At 43.3% G+C, this 16,440-nt stretch overlaps 1 protein-coding gene across 1 annotated transcript in view; it reads right to left on the bottom strand.

Annotated features, from left to right (window-relative positions):
- Positions 1-16,440, bottom strand: part of LOC115204016 (matrix metalloproteinase-17) — an 85,622-nt gene that overhangs the window by 25,834 nt on the left and 43,348 nt on the right. The window contains exons 2-3 of the mRNA XM_029769213.1: positions 11,265-11,397; positions 10,947-11,082 (exon numbers count right to left, since the gene is read on the bottom strand). Of these exons, the coding sequence (XP_029625073.1) occupies positions 10,947-11,082; positions 11,265-11,397 (269 nt within the window). The remainder of the gene's footprint in view (positions 1-10,946; positions 11,083-11,264; positions 11,398-16,440) is intronic.

The following is a 16,440-nucleotide window of genomic DNA, read 5'->3' on the forward strand; positions in this document are numbered from 1 at the left end:
CTGCTCCCAAAAGGCCTATGTTTTCTGAACATAATCAGAACACATCTTACAGATCACATCGCATTCACACATCTCCAGAAATTGCATTGCATGCGCGCAACGCATAAAACCAGGAAGGTGAATCATTCTAATAAGATTGGTTGTAATAAAATGTAATGAAAAACAAGTAACCTGTTTATAAAAAGAAATTCTCTGTTCAAATATTTTTTATTGAACACACACAAGAATGGTGTAGAAGTATTTTGTAGAAAAGACAACTATGAAATTCTTATCTAAACATAAAAGAGAAGACAGAAACAAAAAGACCCAGAGTTCTAGGTACAAAGTAAATAATACAAAACAAGGACATGTAAACAGAAAGAAGGCAGATGTCAGCCTCCCCCCTCTTACCTCCCCACAGCACTGAATGGTCCAAGTAAGAGAGGAGAGGCTGCCAGATTTGATCAAATGTTGATCATTTATTGTTCAGAATATATTTTATTCTTTCTAAGTGTACAGTGTTTGCCAATTCGCTGAGCCATAATTTGGTAGAGGGAGCTTCCTTCCTTTTCCGAAACAACAAGATACATTTTTTTGCCGAAATGAGACTAAGAGATGAGTTGTTTTTGGGGGTTGGTTAATCTGTTTAGGGTTTCAGACACTCCCAGGATGATCAGAAGCGCGTCTGGGTCAATTGAAGTGTCCAGAACTTCAGAGAGTATCCTAACAATTCCACACCAATAACAATACAAGTTAGAGCATAGGGCAAAGCAGTGGAGTAGTGTACCCTGCACAGCATGACATTTATCACACATAGGGGAGGTATCAGGAAATATCCTATGCAGCTTAGTTTTGGAATAGTGTAATCTGTGTAAGATCTTGAATTGTATGAGATGGTGTCTGGAGTTAATGGAGCAGGTGTGGATATACTCCAAGCTATCTTCCCAGTCTGCAACAGAAATGTTAGTGCCTAGCTCTTCTTCCCATTTTGCCTTAATGGCATCAGTAGATGGTGTGCTAGCAGATTGAAAAGCGTCATATAGACAAGAAATCAGTTTGCCTGAGGTGGGACAAATGTTGATGCATCCGTCAAACATGGAAGGTTTAGCATTTATAAATGTAGGAAGATGTTTTCTAACATAGTCTCTAATCTGTAGGTATCTGAAAAAGTTACTTCTGGGAAGATTATAGCTTTCCTTCAACAAATCAGAGGCAAAGGTCCCTTCTATATATAGATCCACTGTGGTATTGATCCCTAGCTCTCCCCATTGCTCAAAGGTGTTAACAAGGTTAGAGGGGGCAAAGGAGGGATTCCTGGCAACAGGGAGCAGGAATGATATTGGTGTAGGGTCAAAGTGGACTTTAATTTCCTTCCTGAGAATTTATTCTATATCCTGAGAAGGTACCAAACAAATTCATCAAATCAAGAATAGCTGGAATACTAGACTGGGGTTCTGTTACATAGAGGAGAATGTCATCTGCGTATAGTGATATCTTATTTAGAGTATCTTTAGTATTATAGCCGTGTATTGCTGCATGAGATCTGATTGCCTGAGCGAGAGGTTCAATGATTAGAGCAAAAAGCAGAGGCAACAGCGCACAACCTTGCCCCTCTATAAAGGTTAAATCGGGGCGACAATGATTGGTTAGTGAGTATTCTCGCACAGGGGTTCCTATATAAAAGCTGGATCCATTTTGTGAACCCATCTCCAATATTACATGTCTGTAGGACTGTGAATAGATAGGACCACTCAACTTGGTCAAAGCCCTTTTCGGCGTCCAGAGATATAACGGCAAGGTCCACGTTGGGTAACCTCTGAGAATAAATCATGTTGAAGAGGCGCCTGAGATTGAAAAATGAGTTTCTGTTAGGGATAAAGCCATTCTGGTCCGAATGGACCAATTTTCCCAATAAAGTGCTAAGCCTATTAGCCAGAGTTTTTGCTCAAATCTTTTTGTCTGTATTAAGGAGAGATATTGGTCTGTATGACCCTACCACTTCCGGATCTTTACCCTTTTTATGAACAACTGTAATAAACGCCTCATCGAAAGTAGGTGGGAGATCTCCATCCTCAATGGCCTGAACCAACATTTGGTGCAGGTAGGGAGAATGTTGCTGAGGGAATCCATCTGGGCCCAGGGTCTTGCCACTCTTTAGAGATGTAATTGTTTCTCGAATTTCTCCAAGAGATATTACCTTATTCAGGAAATTGGAATCTTCCTGGTTCAGGGCAGGGAGATTACAGTCCTCCAAAAAGTTTTGCATAATTAAGGGATTAGGATCTGCTTTAGATGTCATGTAAAACTGACGAAATCTGTCATTGATGTCCTTGGGGGAAGAGAGTAATTCCCCAGTTGCAGATTTAACTTTGTGAATCATTCGGTCACTCTCAGTTTTTCGAAGTTGTCTGGCAAGTAATTTGTGTGGTTTGTCACCAAACTCAAAATATTTTTGCTTGGCATAGAGAAAAGAATTAGCAATTTTAGTTGAGAGAATCTGATTATATTCAAATTTCAAAGCGGTCATTTAAAAAAATGTTTCTCCATAGATGGATGACTAGCATTCTCCCGATCCAGTAAGTGAATTTGCCCCTCCAATTCTACTCATTTTTCTCTGTTTTGCCTACTCCTGGCAGCCTGAATGGAGATGATACAGCCTCTCAAATAAGCCTTCACTGTTTCCTACAATAATGCTGGGGTTAGTCTCTGTGTTGTCGTTGGTACAGTGCCTTGCAAAAGTATTCATCCCCCTTGGCGTTTTTCCTATTTTGTTGCATTACAACCTGTCATTTAAATTGATTTTTATTTGGACATACACAAAATAGTCCAAATTGGTGAAATGAAAAAAAATACTTGTTTACATTTTTAAAAAAAAATCTAAAACGGAATAGTGGTGTGTGCATATGTATTCACCCCCTTTGCTATGAAGCCCCTAAATAAGATCTGGTGCAACCAATTACCTTCAGAAGTCACAAAATTAGTTAAATAAAGTCCACCTGTGTGCAATCTATGTGTCACATGATCTCAGTATATACACACCTGTTCTGAAAGGCCCCAGAGTCTGCAACACCATTAAGCAAGGGGCACCACCAAGCAAGTGGCACCATGAAGACCAAGGAGCTCTCCAAACAGGTCAGGGACAAAGTTGTGGAGAAGTACAGATCAGGGTTGGGTTATAAAAAAATATCCGAAAATTTGAACATTCCATTGAGCACAATTAAATCCATTATTAAAAAAAGGAAAGAATATGGCACCACAACAAACCTGCCAAGAGTGGGTTGCCCACCAAAACTCACGGACCAGGCAAGGAGGGCATTAATCAGAGAGGCAACAAAGAGACCAAAGATAACCCTGAAGGAGCTGCAAAGCTCCACAGCAGAGATTGGAGTATCTCTGCTGTTTGGTGTTCGCCAAAAGGCATGTGGGAGACTCGCCAAACATATGGAAGAAGGCACTCTGGTCAGATGAGACTAAAATTGAGCTTTTTGGCCATCAAGGAAAACGCTATGTCTGGCACAAACCCAACACCTCGCATCACCACGAGAACATCATCCCCACAGCGAAGCATGGTGGTGGCAGCATTATGCTGTGGGGATGTATTTCCATCGACAGGGACTGGGAAAGTGGTCAGAATTGAAGGAATGATGGATGACGATAAGTACAGGGAAATTCTTGAGGGAAACCTGTTTCAGTCTTCCAGAGATTTAAGACTGGGATGGAGGTTCACCTTCCAGCAGGACAAAGACCTTAAGCATGCTGCTAAAGCAACCCTCGAGTGGTTTAAGGGGAAACAGTTAAATGTCTTGGAATGGCCTAGTCAAAGCCCAGACCTCAATCCAATTGAGAATCTGTGGTATGACTTAAAGATTGCTGTACACCAGCGGAACCCATCCAACTTGAAGGAGCTGGAGCAGTTTTGTGCCAAGCTTATAGAGACATACCCCAAGAGACTTGCAGCTGTAATTGCTGCAAAAGGAGGCAATACATAGTATTGGCATTTTTTTGGGGGGGGGGTGAATAGTAATGTTTTTTGTCTTATTACTTGTATGTTTCACAATAAAAAATATTTAGCATCTTCAAAGTGGTAGGCATGTTGTGTAAATCAAATGATACACCCCCCCCCCCCCAAATCCATTTTAATTCAAGGTTACAAGGCAAAAAATAGGGAAAATGCCAAGGGGGTGAATACTTTCGCAAGTCACTGTAAGTGCCATCCTGGGTCGACCCATGAGATAAGCAAGCTATAACATCTCAAGGTTATATTGCGTGAACAATGCTGGTCTAAACATAAACCATCTGCAACCGATATAGACAACAGTACATTTACATATTGTGGGTTGGGAGATCGGAACAAGGACTTAGCCCTAATCAAAAATAAATAAATATAAATATATATATATACATACACACACACGTGTATATATGTGTGCATGTACACACGTGCGCGCACACACACACACACACACACACACACACACACACACACACACACACACACACATATATATACAGACATACACATATACACACACACACACACATGCACATACATATATATATACATACAGTTGAAGTCTGAAGTTTACATACACCCTAGCCAAATACAATTAAACTCAGTTTTTCACAATTCCTGACATTTAATCCTAGTAAAAATTCCCTGTATTAGGTCAGTTAGGATCACCACTTTATTTTAAGAATGTGAAATGTCAGAATAATAGTAGAGAGAATGATTTATTTCAGCTTTTATTTCCTTCATCACATTCCCAGTGGGTCAGAAGTTTACATACACTCAGTTAGTATTTGGTAGCATTGCCTTTAAATTGTTTAAAACTTCATAAGCCTAGGAGTCCCGCTAGCGGGACCACTTCCGATGAAACTGAAGGGCGTGCAATTCAAATAAATAATCATAAAAATGATGGCTATTAAACATTTAGGTACATACAGGTGTCTTATATCGGTTGATAGCTTCAATTCTTGTTAATCTAACGGCACTGTCCGATTTACAGTAGCCATTACAGCGAAAGCATGCCATGCGATTGCTTGAGGACGGCGCCCTACATCAAAATATTTTTCCACCGGCCCAGGTATATTCACAAATAGCGATTAAATATTCACTTACTTTTTGAAAATCTTCCTCTGATTTGTCATCCAAAGGGTCCCAGCTATAACATGTAGTGTCGTTTTGTTAGATAAAATCGTTCTTTATATCCCAAACAGTCAGTTAAGCTGGCGCCATCGATTTGAGTAATCCTCTTGTTCAACATGCAGAGAAAGGAATCCAAAAATCTACCGCTAAACTTTGTTTCAACAAGTCAAAATACATTTCTATTTACTCCTCAGATACCTTAAATATAATCAAACTATAATATTTCTTACGGAAAGAAGTATGTTCAATAGGAAACCGATTTTAGCAGATGCGTCTTGTCTTCATCGCGCGCCCAAACACGAATTTTCAAGACTGTGTCCCTGTACTAAAACTCATTTTTCTTATTTGTTTTGGAAGTTACAAGCCGGAAACCTTGAGGATAGACTGCTGACACCCTGTGGAAGCCATAGGAATTGCATCCTGGGAGCTAGAATTCAGTATGCCCCTTTAGTTTCCATTGTAAGAGCATGGTCTCTCAAAAAAGAAAATTCTGGTTGGTTTTTCTTTGGATTTGCTCCTTACATATCTATTGTGTTATAGTCTCCTACATTATTTGAACATTTCTACAAACTTCAAAGTGTTTTCTTTCCAGTGGTACCAATTATATGCATATCCTGGCTTCAGGGCCTGAGCAACAGCCACTTTACTTTGGGCACGTCAGTCAGGCAGAAACTGAGGAAAAAGAGACCTAGCCCTATGAAAACTTGGGTCAAACGTTCTGGGTAGCCTTCCACAAGCTTTCCACAATAGGTTGGGTGAATTTTGTCCCATTCCTCCTGACAGAGCTGGTGTAACTGAGTCAGTTTGTAGGCCTCCTTGATCGCACACACTTTTCCAGTTCTGCCCGCAAATCTTCTATAGGGTTGAGGTCAGGGCTTCGTGATGGCCACTCCAATACCTTGACTTTGTTGTCCTTAAGCCATTTTGCCACAACTTTGTAAGTATGCTTGGGGTCATAGTCCATTTGGAACACCCATTTGCGACCAAGCTTTAACTTCCTGACTGATGTCTTGAGATGTTGCTTCAATATAGCAACATAATTTTCCTCCTCGTGATGCCATCTATTTTGTGTGCACCAGTCCCTCCTGCAGCAAAGCACCCCCACAACATGTTGCTGCCACCCCCGTGCTTCACGGTTGGGATGGTGTTCTTTGGTTTCCAAGCCTCCCCCTTTTTCCTCTAAACATAATGATGGTCATTATGGCCAAACAGTTCTATTTTTGTTTCATAATTTCTCCAAAAAGTATGATCTTTGTCCCCATGTGCAGTTGCAAACCGTAGTCTGGCTTTTTTTATGGTGGTTTTGGAGCAGTGGCTTCTTCCTTGCTGAGCGGCCTTTCAGGTTATGTCGATATAGGACTCGTTTTACTGTGGATATAGATACTTTTGTACCTGTTTCCTCCAGCATCTTCACAAGGTCCTTTGCCGTTGTTCTGGGATTGATTTGCACTTTTCGCACCAAAGTACGTTCATCTCTAGGAGACAGAACGCATCTCCTTCCTGAGCAGGGTGACGGCTGCGTGGTCCCATGCTGCTTATACTTGTGTACTATTGTTTGTACAGATGAACATGGTACCTTCAGGCGTTTGGAAATTGCTTCCAAGGATGAACCAGACTTCTGGAGGTCTACAATGCATTTTCTGAGGTTTTGGCTGATTTATTTTGATTTTCCCATGATGTCAAGCAAAGAGCCACTGAGTTTGAAGGTAGGCCTTGAAATACATCCACAGGTACACTACCAATTGACTCAGATAATGTCAATTAGCCTATCAGAAGCTTCTAAAGTCATGACATAATTTTCTGGAATTTTCCAAGCTATTTAAAGGCACAGTCAACTTAGTGTATGTAAACTTCTGACCCACTGGAATTGTGATACAATGAATTAAAAGTGAAATAATCTGTCTGTAAACATTTGTTGGAAAAATTACTTGTGTCATGCACAAAGTAGATGTCCTAACCGACTTGCCAAAACTACAGTTTGTTAACAAGAAATTTGTGGAGTGGTTGAAAAATGAGTTTTAATGACTCCAACGTTAGTGTATGTAAATTTCCGACTTCAACTGTATATACACACAAACATTTATAACAAAAACTAAATAAAAATATACACATAATAATAATAATAAAATGCTAAGAGAGAAAAATAAAATACAAATAATAATTATATGTACACACACCTACAAATATATACACAATCACCACAGGAGTCTGGTGGGAACCTAATGGGTAGAACGGGCCTGCGGCAATGACAGAAGCAGAACGGCACAAAACTCCGACATGATATCCAGGTGTCTGATGCCACCCCATCTGCCCCGCCCCAACCATCACCACCAGTCCTCTGCCAACAATAAATAAAAGGTATGATGATAATAATAATAATAATAATAATGCAAGATTTGAGAAATAAATAAATAATGAAACAAAACAAAAATGGGGGAATAGAAGAATATCCATCTGAAAGCGTCAATGATCGAACCTGCCACTCAAACAGGCATCGCTCTAAACTCCAACGACAGGTCAGTCGTCCAGCCAGAATGAAAGTGAAATGAAAGTGAAATGAAAGTGAAATGAAAGCTCTGACCGCCCTCCACTGGCCCGGCTCAGTGTCTAATATGTCCGAGAGCAACAATAAAACTACAGTCGGCAGCCCTTGCTGAGACAGTTTAATAAGATTTCACCCGCTATGGCACAGTATGGATTTGAGTCCATGAGCAGAACCTAACACACAATGACAAGGCGCTCTAACCTGTACGGTGGGATTGGTGAATATTCCCGAATAAACTTTGCGTCCAAAACCGAGGAGACAAATCTTCTCACTAGAAGGAGCGGTAATTCTGAGTCTGGCAGGGAAGAGCAAGGCTGGGCGAAGATGGAGTTTGTAGAGTTTGGTTATGACATCCCTGTCGTCGGCACGATGTTGCCACATCTGGCGCATAATCCTCATAGGCACGGAAGGGATGTCCTTTATGTAACAGGTTACCCCTCATTCGAGCCTCATGCAGGATAAGATCCTTGGTCTTGAAACCGTGACAACAGATGATTACTGGGCGAGGACGTTGGCCCGGTTGGCATGGGGACAAGAGATGATGAACTGGGCGAGGACATTGGCCTGGTCCACGATGGGCATGACACGTAGCCTACATCATGGAGGGGGTTTAACGCACGGGACCTGCATGGCTAAAATAATGTGGGCCTGCCTACAATGCAGAGATAAAAAGGGAATGTCTGCTCACTGTTTTACTCCTCTCAAACTTGATATTTTAATACATCTTTGGTGATTAAGATGTATTTCCAATCGGTCTCAGGAGCCAAACCCTTTATCGACAGTATTGACTACTTTGCAATTGCATTGGGAATTTTAACTAAATACAAAGTATACATGCATCAAAGGCACATTAGTCTACTCTTGTTCCACGCGAATATGGACAGTGTGCGTCATGGCTGGATAGGCTGTTTCCGCTCTCAAAATTCATGGCATAACCAACTGCGTTACCTCTAAAAACAGTTTTTGTTTGATCTTAAATATCCCTAACAGTGCTGCCTGAAATTAGAACTTTGGATCATGTTGTAAAGGACAAGTCTAAAATATTTCCACCCCTCCCATCTGAGCACAAGCGTGCTGATATAAGACAGGTAAATTGCCGAACCTGGCGTTAGGGCTGGAAAATGACCGTTTTTAGATGACGAAATTGCAAACTAATGTGCGTTTGACACTAGTGCCGCCTTAACGCCAGCAGCAAATGGCTCCCTATATATCTATATGTGGAACTGTGTTGAACTGTGGACTCCACTGAACTTCCCTGAGTGTGTTTGTGTGTATTCCTCTCCACACAGCTCCCAGCCAAGCCCCTGCCCCATGACCCTCTGCTCTACACCAGCCCCTTATCTCCAGCACTCTCAAACAAACTATTAAGGAACATTATTACAGTGTTTGAGCCCTGACCTTACTCTCACTGGGGCTGGTAGACCCGAGGCCAGTCTGTGACTGAGAGAGGTAAGTAGAACTGACTGAGAGAGAACTTCACCAGTTTAATGAACTCTTTAGATGACTGGAGGAACATGGATTCAAGATTTTTTTCTGGGATGCTTTCATTTGCACGGTGCTGTGAGGCAAGACTGGGTTTAAGTCAACAGATAATTAATGGGTGCTACTTTCCAAACCCCCAGGTAAAGAAGCATATACAAGATCTGCTTGGTCTCTGAGCTCTACAGCCCAAACCAAGAATTCTGTGAGAGAAAACTCCAGCTCTCCATCCAGTGAGCACAGTGTTTTCAGGACTATGTACAAATCAGTACTAGTGTTAATACAAACACATTCTTCCTGGTCTCAACAGACAGTCAGGCTGCCAGCAGACAGTAGACGTGAGAGGAGAGCAGGAGCAAGCAGACAGGAGCAAGGCATATGATTGACACTTGAATGCAGGCGAAAGAAGGAGAGAGGGAGAGAGAGAAAGAGAGAGAGAGAGAGCGAGAGAGAGCGAGAGAGAGGGAAAAAAGGAAAGAGATAGATACAACTGCAGGATCTGTCAATGAGGGGGGAAGAAAGGTGTGTGTGTGTGTGTGTGTGTGTGTGTGTGTGTGTGTGCGTGCGTGCGTGCGTGCGTGCGTGCATGTGAGAGAGGCTATGTAGGTGTCAGCAACTTTACAATCCATCTCTCTCAGGTCTTTCATGCACACGTACGCACGCACACAGAAATGTTCCATATGCACAAAAAGCGTATTTCTCTAAAAGTTGGTGCAGAAATGTGTTTACATCCCTGTTAGTGAGTGTTTATCCTTTGCCAAGATAATCCATCCACCTGACAGTTGTGGCATATCAAGAAGCTGATTAAACTGCATAAGCATTACACAGGTGGGTGCATCTTTCGCTGGGGACAATGAAAGGCCACTCTAAAATGTGTAGTTTTGTCACACAACACAATGCCACAGATGTTTTAAGTTTTGAGGGAGCGTGCAATTGGCATGCTGACTGCAGGAATGTCCACCAGAGCTGCTGCCAGAGAATTGAATGTTCATGTCTCTACCAACCTTGTTTTAGAGAATTTGGCAGTATGTCCAACTGGCCTCACAACCTCACACCATGTGTAACCACGCCAGTCCAGGACCTCCACATCTGGCTTCTTCACCTGCGGGATAGTCTGAGACCAGCAACTCGGACAGCTGATGAAACTGAGGAGTATTTCTGTCTGTAATATAGCCCTTTTGTGGGGATAAACACATTCGAATTTGCTGGGCCTGGCTCCCCAGAAGGTGGGTCTGGCTCCCAAGTGTGTGGGCCTATGCCCTCCCAGGCCAACCCATGGCTGCGCCCCTGCCCAGTCATGTGAAATCCATAGATTAGGGCCTAATGAATGTATTTAAATGTACTGATTTCCTTTTATGAACTGTAACTCAGTAAAATAGTTGAAATTGTTGCATGTTGCATTTATATTTTTGTTCAGTATAGTAATGGTTTCACCCTCCCCTCCCCCTTGCTTCCCTTCCCCATGACCCTGGCCTGCACACACATCCATCTGCAGTCCAGCACAGAGGTCCACATGCAGGGACTGTTTGTACAATGTTTCACCCATTTCATAAAGTAACCTCACACATCTAACGCTGACCCTCCCTGAAATCCAACACACCTGCTCAACACCATGTGCGTCATTAGCCATGGACTAGATTGTACATGCAAAGCAGGTTATGTGTTCCCTACCATCCCTGGTACCATACTCTCTACCATACCCAGTCCACTCTACATCTCCCCGGTCAACCTTCACACTGATAGCACACAGACTGACGTTGTGGCCAGGTGTGTTTATTCTATTGTAGTGTACTGTACCTCCAGGAGAGGTGTCTCTTGCTCCACTTGTTCTGGGGCGTCAGGGCTCGTCTCCTGCGGCCCACCACCGCCTCGGTCTCAGACAGGTCCGGGAGGGAACACCTCGGGGTCTTCATCAGGCCCAGGGTGGCTTGGTCTGAGCAGGGGAACAGATACGCAGATGTACACATTCATATTGAGTAGTAAACTAGTGAGCATGTCCACCCATTAATCAATTAAAGCTGTATTGTTTTAGCAGAACGTAAACAAGACAAAGACAAAGACAAAGACAGTGTGTGCATACGTGCCACACACATGCACGCACACACACACACGCACCTAGCACGCCGGTCTCCTCCAGTCCTCCAAACTTCTGCATAGCTTTGATGGCTTTGGTCAGGGCCTCCTTGGTCTGGAGCTGTCCAGTCACCGGGTCAGGGGGTGGGAGATACCCAAACTTACTCAGCCAATCCTGGAGGAGACAAAACAGGAAGTGTTAAGGACCATTCCAGCCATTCCAAACCCCTGTGAATGTGTCAGTGTTATGAATGTGCAGGTGCGTGTGTTTAAACATTTACAGTATATATTTGATGTGTGTTTGAGCACGTACATGAGCATATTTGAGGTTATACAATGGGTATGTCTAACTCTAGATGCTGATTGGTTAAAACCGGGTTCCAGCAGGTGTCTATTCCACAAGTTACCACCGGCTAAATCTATGATGTTAAAATGCCTATTTACTCTGTTCCATCAGACTGCGCAATACAGTGTCTCATCAACCCAGCCAGGCAATTTTTAAACTTGATCTCCACTGTAAAAACCTCTAGACATTATCTCACACTTCTTTTAGACTAACATTTAGTTTTCAACAGCAGAGATTTGTAAAAACCTTGCTGTCTGTCTCTCTGACATTTGCAACATTGTTTAAATATTGAAATTCAATCTCCAGCTGTCCCATAGCAATGAACGTGCCGGGAGTCGGGACCAGACAGACTGGTCTGTCAGTCTGGTAGCTTTTCTCAGCTAGTCGAAATCATGAATCAGCATAGTTTTTATGGATATATACAAAGAAATCCCAATAGAAAACACAAAATGCAGCTCGTTTGCTGTCATTCCAGATTCAATTTGAAGTGATTGTGTTAGCTGTCTAAGTGAGTTGGCTAGCTTCTCTGAACAGTGTCCTGACAGCGGAGCAAATGTCCTATGCCAGACGAAATCGTGCATCATTAGCTCATTGTTATGGATGTATTCCGTTATTCTGGGTGCACTGTTTGATGTGACTGTGTTAGCCAAAGTTGTCTAGCTAGCAAGCAAGGGATAAGAACATTGGGAGAGGGAAGGGAAAGGGGAAGCCTAGTCAGTTGCACAAATCTGAGAGTTAATCATGTCTGGCTAAAATGAAAGTTAAGTACTGACATCCTCTCTAACCACTCAAGCATTTTCTCCTCCATCTCTGAGCATGCAGTCAGAGTTGGTTAGTTTTAAATGGGCTTTTGATCAGCGTTGAGTGATGAACGACTTGCATCGATAGCCAGGACCCCCCCTTCTATTGACAACACTCCACAAATTCCATTACCCAAATTGCTTTGTGCTTACACCGCAATCCTACCGATGATATGTGCCTCCCCATCCATGGTATTAGTAGAGTTCAGGGCTGCAAACTGGGAAAAGTTTCTGTGCAACGTTTTAAGGACTCTTAACTTTCACTAGGAAGCACATTAAGTTACGTTTTCTAATCAAAATGTACAAATCCTTCTACCTCACCAAATAAAAAAATAATAATTCGATTCAAACCAATTCAGAAGTCCAGCTAACGAACAAAACCAGAAAGTTAGTCACCATGACTACACTAATCAGTGTGTGTGTGTGTGTGTGTGTGTGTCTGTGCGCAAGCATGTGTACATGCACGCGTGTGTTTGACATCTCAAGTCTTGGAGTGAAAGAGAAAAGTGACACTTCTGAAAGTGTTGATTCTGTGAGCAGTGTGTTTGCACCTCAGCAGTGCTGTCAAACCAAACCAGGGCACTCTGATTTCCTGCTTGCTTAACTCAGCAGCCAGCTCACTATATCACCACACTACCACATGTGGACACTCAAACACAGCCACTGGCCCAGAGCCTCAGTCTACTGCCTGACCTATGGAAGCCAATCTAATACATCTGATAGCTGCAAAGGCTACTGGGGAAAGAAGGAAAATTGAAAAAGTTGCCATCTATAGCAGCTGAATTAGAAGAATGACGACATCAGCATTTCACTCGTCTGCTGACTGGAGAGTGGAGAGAATGGAGAAAGATGTTTTGTGGGTCGAGGGGTTTTGGGCAGTACTGGGCCATTCTGCTGAGCTTATAGGTTCTGTGTTGCCCAAAAGTCTATTGTATAAATCTAAAGCTTTTCATACTGTACACTGGCTTGGGCATTCCCTATGCTGACTCTGAGACACACCTAAGAGAGAGAGAGAGAGAGAGAGAGAGACACAGAGGACAGTGCTCGGTACTGAAAGGACAGCCCCTAAGGAGGACAACAAGTAATATCCTCTCCTCTCCTCTCTTCTCCTCTTCCTATCACTAAATCCCAGTCTCATATTGACTGTGGTGGGCTACACTCCCTGCTGACACTGTTTGTGTGTTGACCAAGCATCCAGCTGTGTCTCTCTGTGGAGAGAGGGCTCACTCTGTCTCTCTGTGTGTGTGTGTGTCTGTGTGTGCATGGGTGTGTGTGTGTACATGAGTTTATGATTATGTGTGTGTGTGATGGTTTCTCTCTCTCCCTCTGTGTTTCTGTGTGTGTATGTGTGTGTGTGTGTGTGTGTGTGTGTGTGTGTGTGTGTGTGTGTGTGTGTGTGAGTGAGTGAGTGAGTGAGTGAGTGAGTGAGTGAGTGAGTGAGTGAGACTGCTCTCCTCCTCTGGCTGGCTGGGAAATCGATGCATGACAAGTTAGAATACACAGCTCCTCCATGGCATTGACCTGGCACAGTTATCAACTACAGTGCGGGCTCCTTCAGCACTGGGAGAGGAGATTCCTATCACCCGCAACAACACAACACAACAGCCACACACACACCACAATACAGCCACACACACACCACACCAGGACACCCACACTGCCACTGTCCTTTCATCTACTTACCCAACTCTAAACCAGCCTCTGATTAAAAGGCTAGGACAAAAACTAGCATACACCATTGAGAATCAGAGTTATAGCCCACTGGACTGATGGAGAAAGGGAATACCAATATAATCATATGGGATTTGACTCAATCACAGCGCAGATGATTTCACCCTACATAATTAGTCCATCATTCTAGCAATGAGAAAACCAGCTTCCAACAAAAAAGCTATGTAAAGGTCAAGCAGACAGGCACTTTGTCCTCTCCTTGAGTTACTTACAGTAAGAGACCTGAACTATAAGTGTGTGTTTGTTTGTTTGTGTGTGTGGGTGTGTGTCTGTGTGCGCAAAAGCTCAGGAATGGGATGGGTATGTCCTCACTAAAAAGCAAAAAAGGCAATTTATTTAGGCTACACATCAAGCGAGACAGAGAGAGAGAAAGAGAGAGACAGAGAGAGAGAGAGACATAGGGAGAGAGGGAGAGGGAAAGAGAGAAAGAAATGGAGAGAGAGAAACAGAGAACCTCATAAGACATCACAGTAAAATGGAGGGATGTATTGCAAATGGAAATAGCAAAATTGCATTATACTGGGAAAGATGAGTTAATCTGTGGACATCGGAGAGCTGGAGTTAAGATCAGACTGAATGGTGGATTGGCCGCTGTGAGTGAAAACCCAGCACTTGAGGAAAGAGGAAATTAGGAATATATGTATAATTATTTAACAACATGCACCATACATGTGAGAGAAAATAGCTGTATGTAGCAGTAGAAGTATTGTTGTCTGTTAGATTATTCCAATCAGGGTAGGGATGGCAGGGTTGGTGGAAAATATAAATTGATAGAACCCACAATCTATCTGCAAGATTAAATCTGATCTACCCCCCCCCCCCAAGAAAAAAAACCCCAGAGAGTCTAGGGGCAATAACAGGCTGGATCACCTCCAACATGTCGTCCTCCAACAAATTGAAAACCTACAGCAAGGTTGATGTTTGTTTAGCTGTAAGCCAAAACAAAAAGCTGAGTGTGTGTGTGCCTTTGACCTTGTGTGTAAAGTATTTTATCCAGACCTTGCTGCGGCATGCTGCTGTGTGGAATCTCACTTGACCTTTGGGGTCTTTAATGACAAAACAAAGCAGACACATCGATCCTCCTGAATCTGTCCTACCTGCAGAATTTGTCTTCCACTATCTTACCATTTCCTTCTCTCTCTCTCTCTCTATCTCTCTCTCTCTCTCTCTCTCTCTCCCTCTCACCCCATTCTCTTTGCCTACCTGCTGCCTCTGTCTTCTACTATCTTACAATTTCCCTTACATCCCTTTCCCCCTTCTCTCTCTGTCACCCCCTCCCTCTCTCCTTTCCTCCTTCTCTCTCTTCCCTCTCTCTTCTCTGTCTGACAGTTTAACCTGGCATGATGTCTGGCTCTGTGCCACTCACCGGATATAGTGAAAGGTTAATAGGCAGATTGGATAGGGAGGAGAGACACAGGGGGCTTCATCCATAGGCCTATTGCATGTAAAGTGAAAGTGCACCCCTGAGGGTTGACAGGCGATGGGTACAGGAGGAGGGGCTAACGAAACCAAACTCTGCTACAGTCTCAGAGTAATAATCAAAGTATTGGCTGCAGAAACACTTCTGAAAGATACAATAAAATAAATACCTTTTTTCAGGTCTGTCTGGCCCAAAATAATAATAATTAAAGAATGCAGAGAGAGAGAGAGAGAGAGAGAGAGAGAGAGAGAGATGCTGCCCGGTATTCCCGCAATCCCATCTCAGCATCTCATCCAATCCAGAGCAAAGCAAAGTGTGGGAGCAAAGTGGGATCGGTGATGAGCTCCTTTTTTTCCTGCTGTCTGTTGCCACCGGCAAGACTGTCAGTCTCCCGGCTATAGGCACCTGCACTTATCTCAGAAACAGTCAGTCTTCCCTGAGCAGCCCCAGCTTGTCCTTCCTGACCCCTTACACCTCCTCCCTCCCCTGGCCCCCCACTTTACCGGCAGACCTGCCTAGCAGCCACGACAGGAGCAGAGGGGAGGAGAGGAGGAAAGGCAGATGGGGAAGGACATACCGTGTCTTCGGAAAGTATTCAGACCCCTTGATTCAATTAATTGGACATGATTTGGAAAGGCACACGCCTGTCTATATAAGGTCACACAGTTGGCAGTGCATGTCAGAGCAAAAACCAAGCCATGAGGTCGAAGGAGATAGGATTGATAGGATTGATAGGATTGTGAGGCACAGATCTGGGGCATTGAAGGTCCCCAAGAGCACAGTGGCCTCCATCATTCTTAAATGGAAGAAGTTTGTAACCACCAAGACTCTTCCTAGATGACCCGATGGTCACTCTGACAGAGCTTTAAAGTTCCTCTGTGGAGATGGGAGAACCTTCTAGAAGGACAACCATCTCTGCAA

This window comes from Salmo trutta, chromosome 12 (assembly GCF_901001165.1).
Source record: "Salmo trutta chromosome 12, fSalTru1.1, whole genome shotgun sequence".
NCBI classification, from domain to species: Eukaryota; Metazoa; Chordata; class Actinopteri; order Salmoniformes; family Salmonidae; genus Salmo; species Salmo trutta.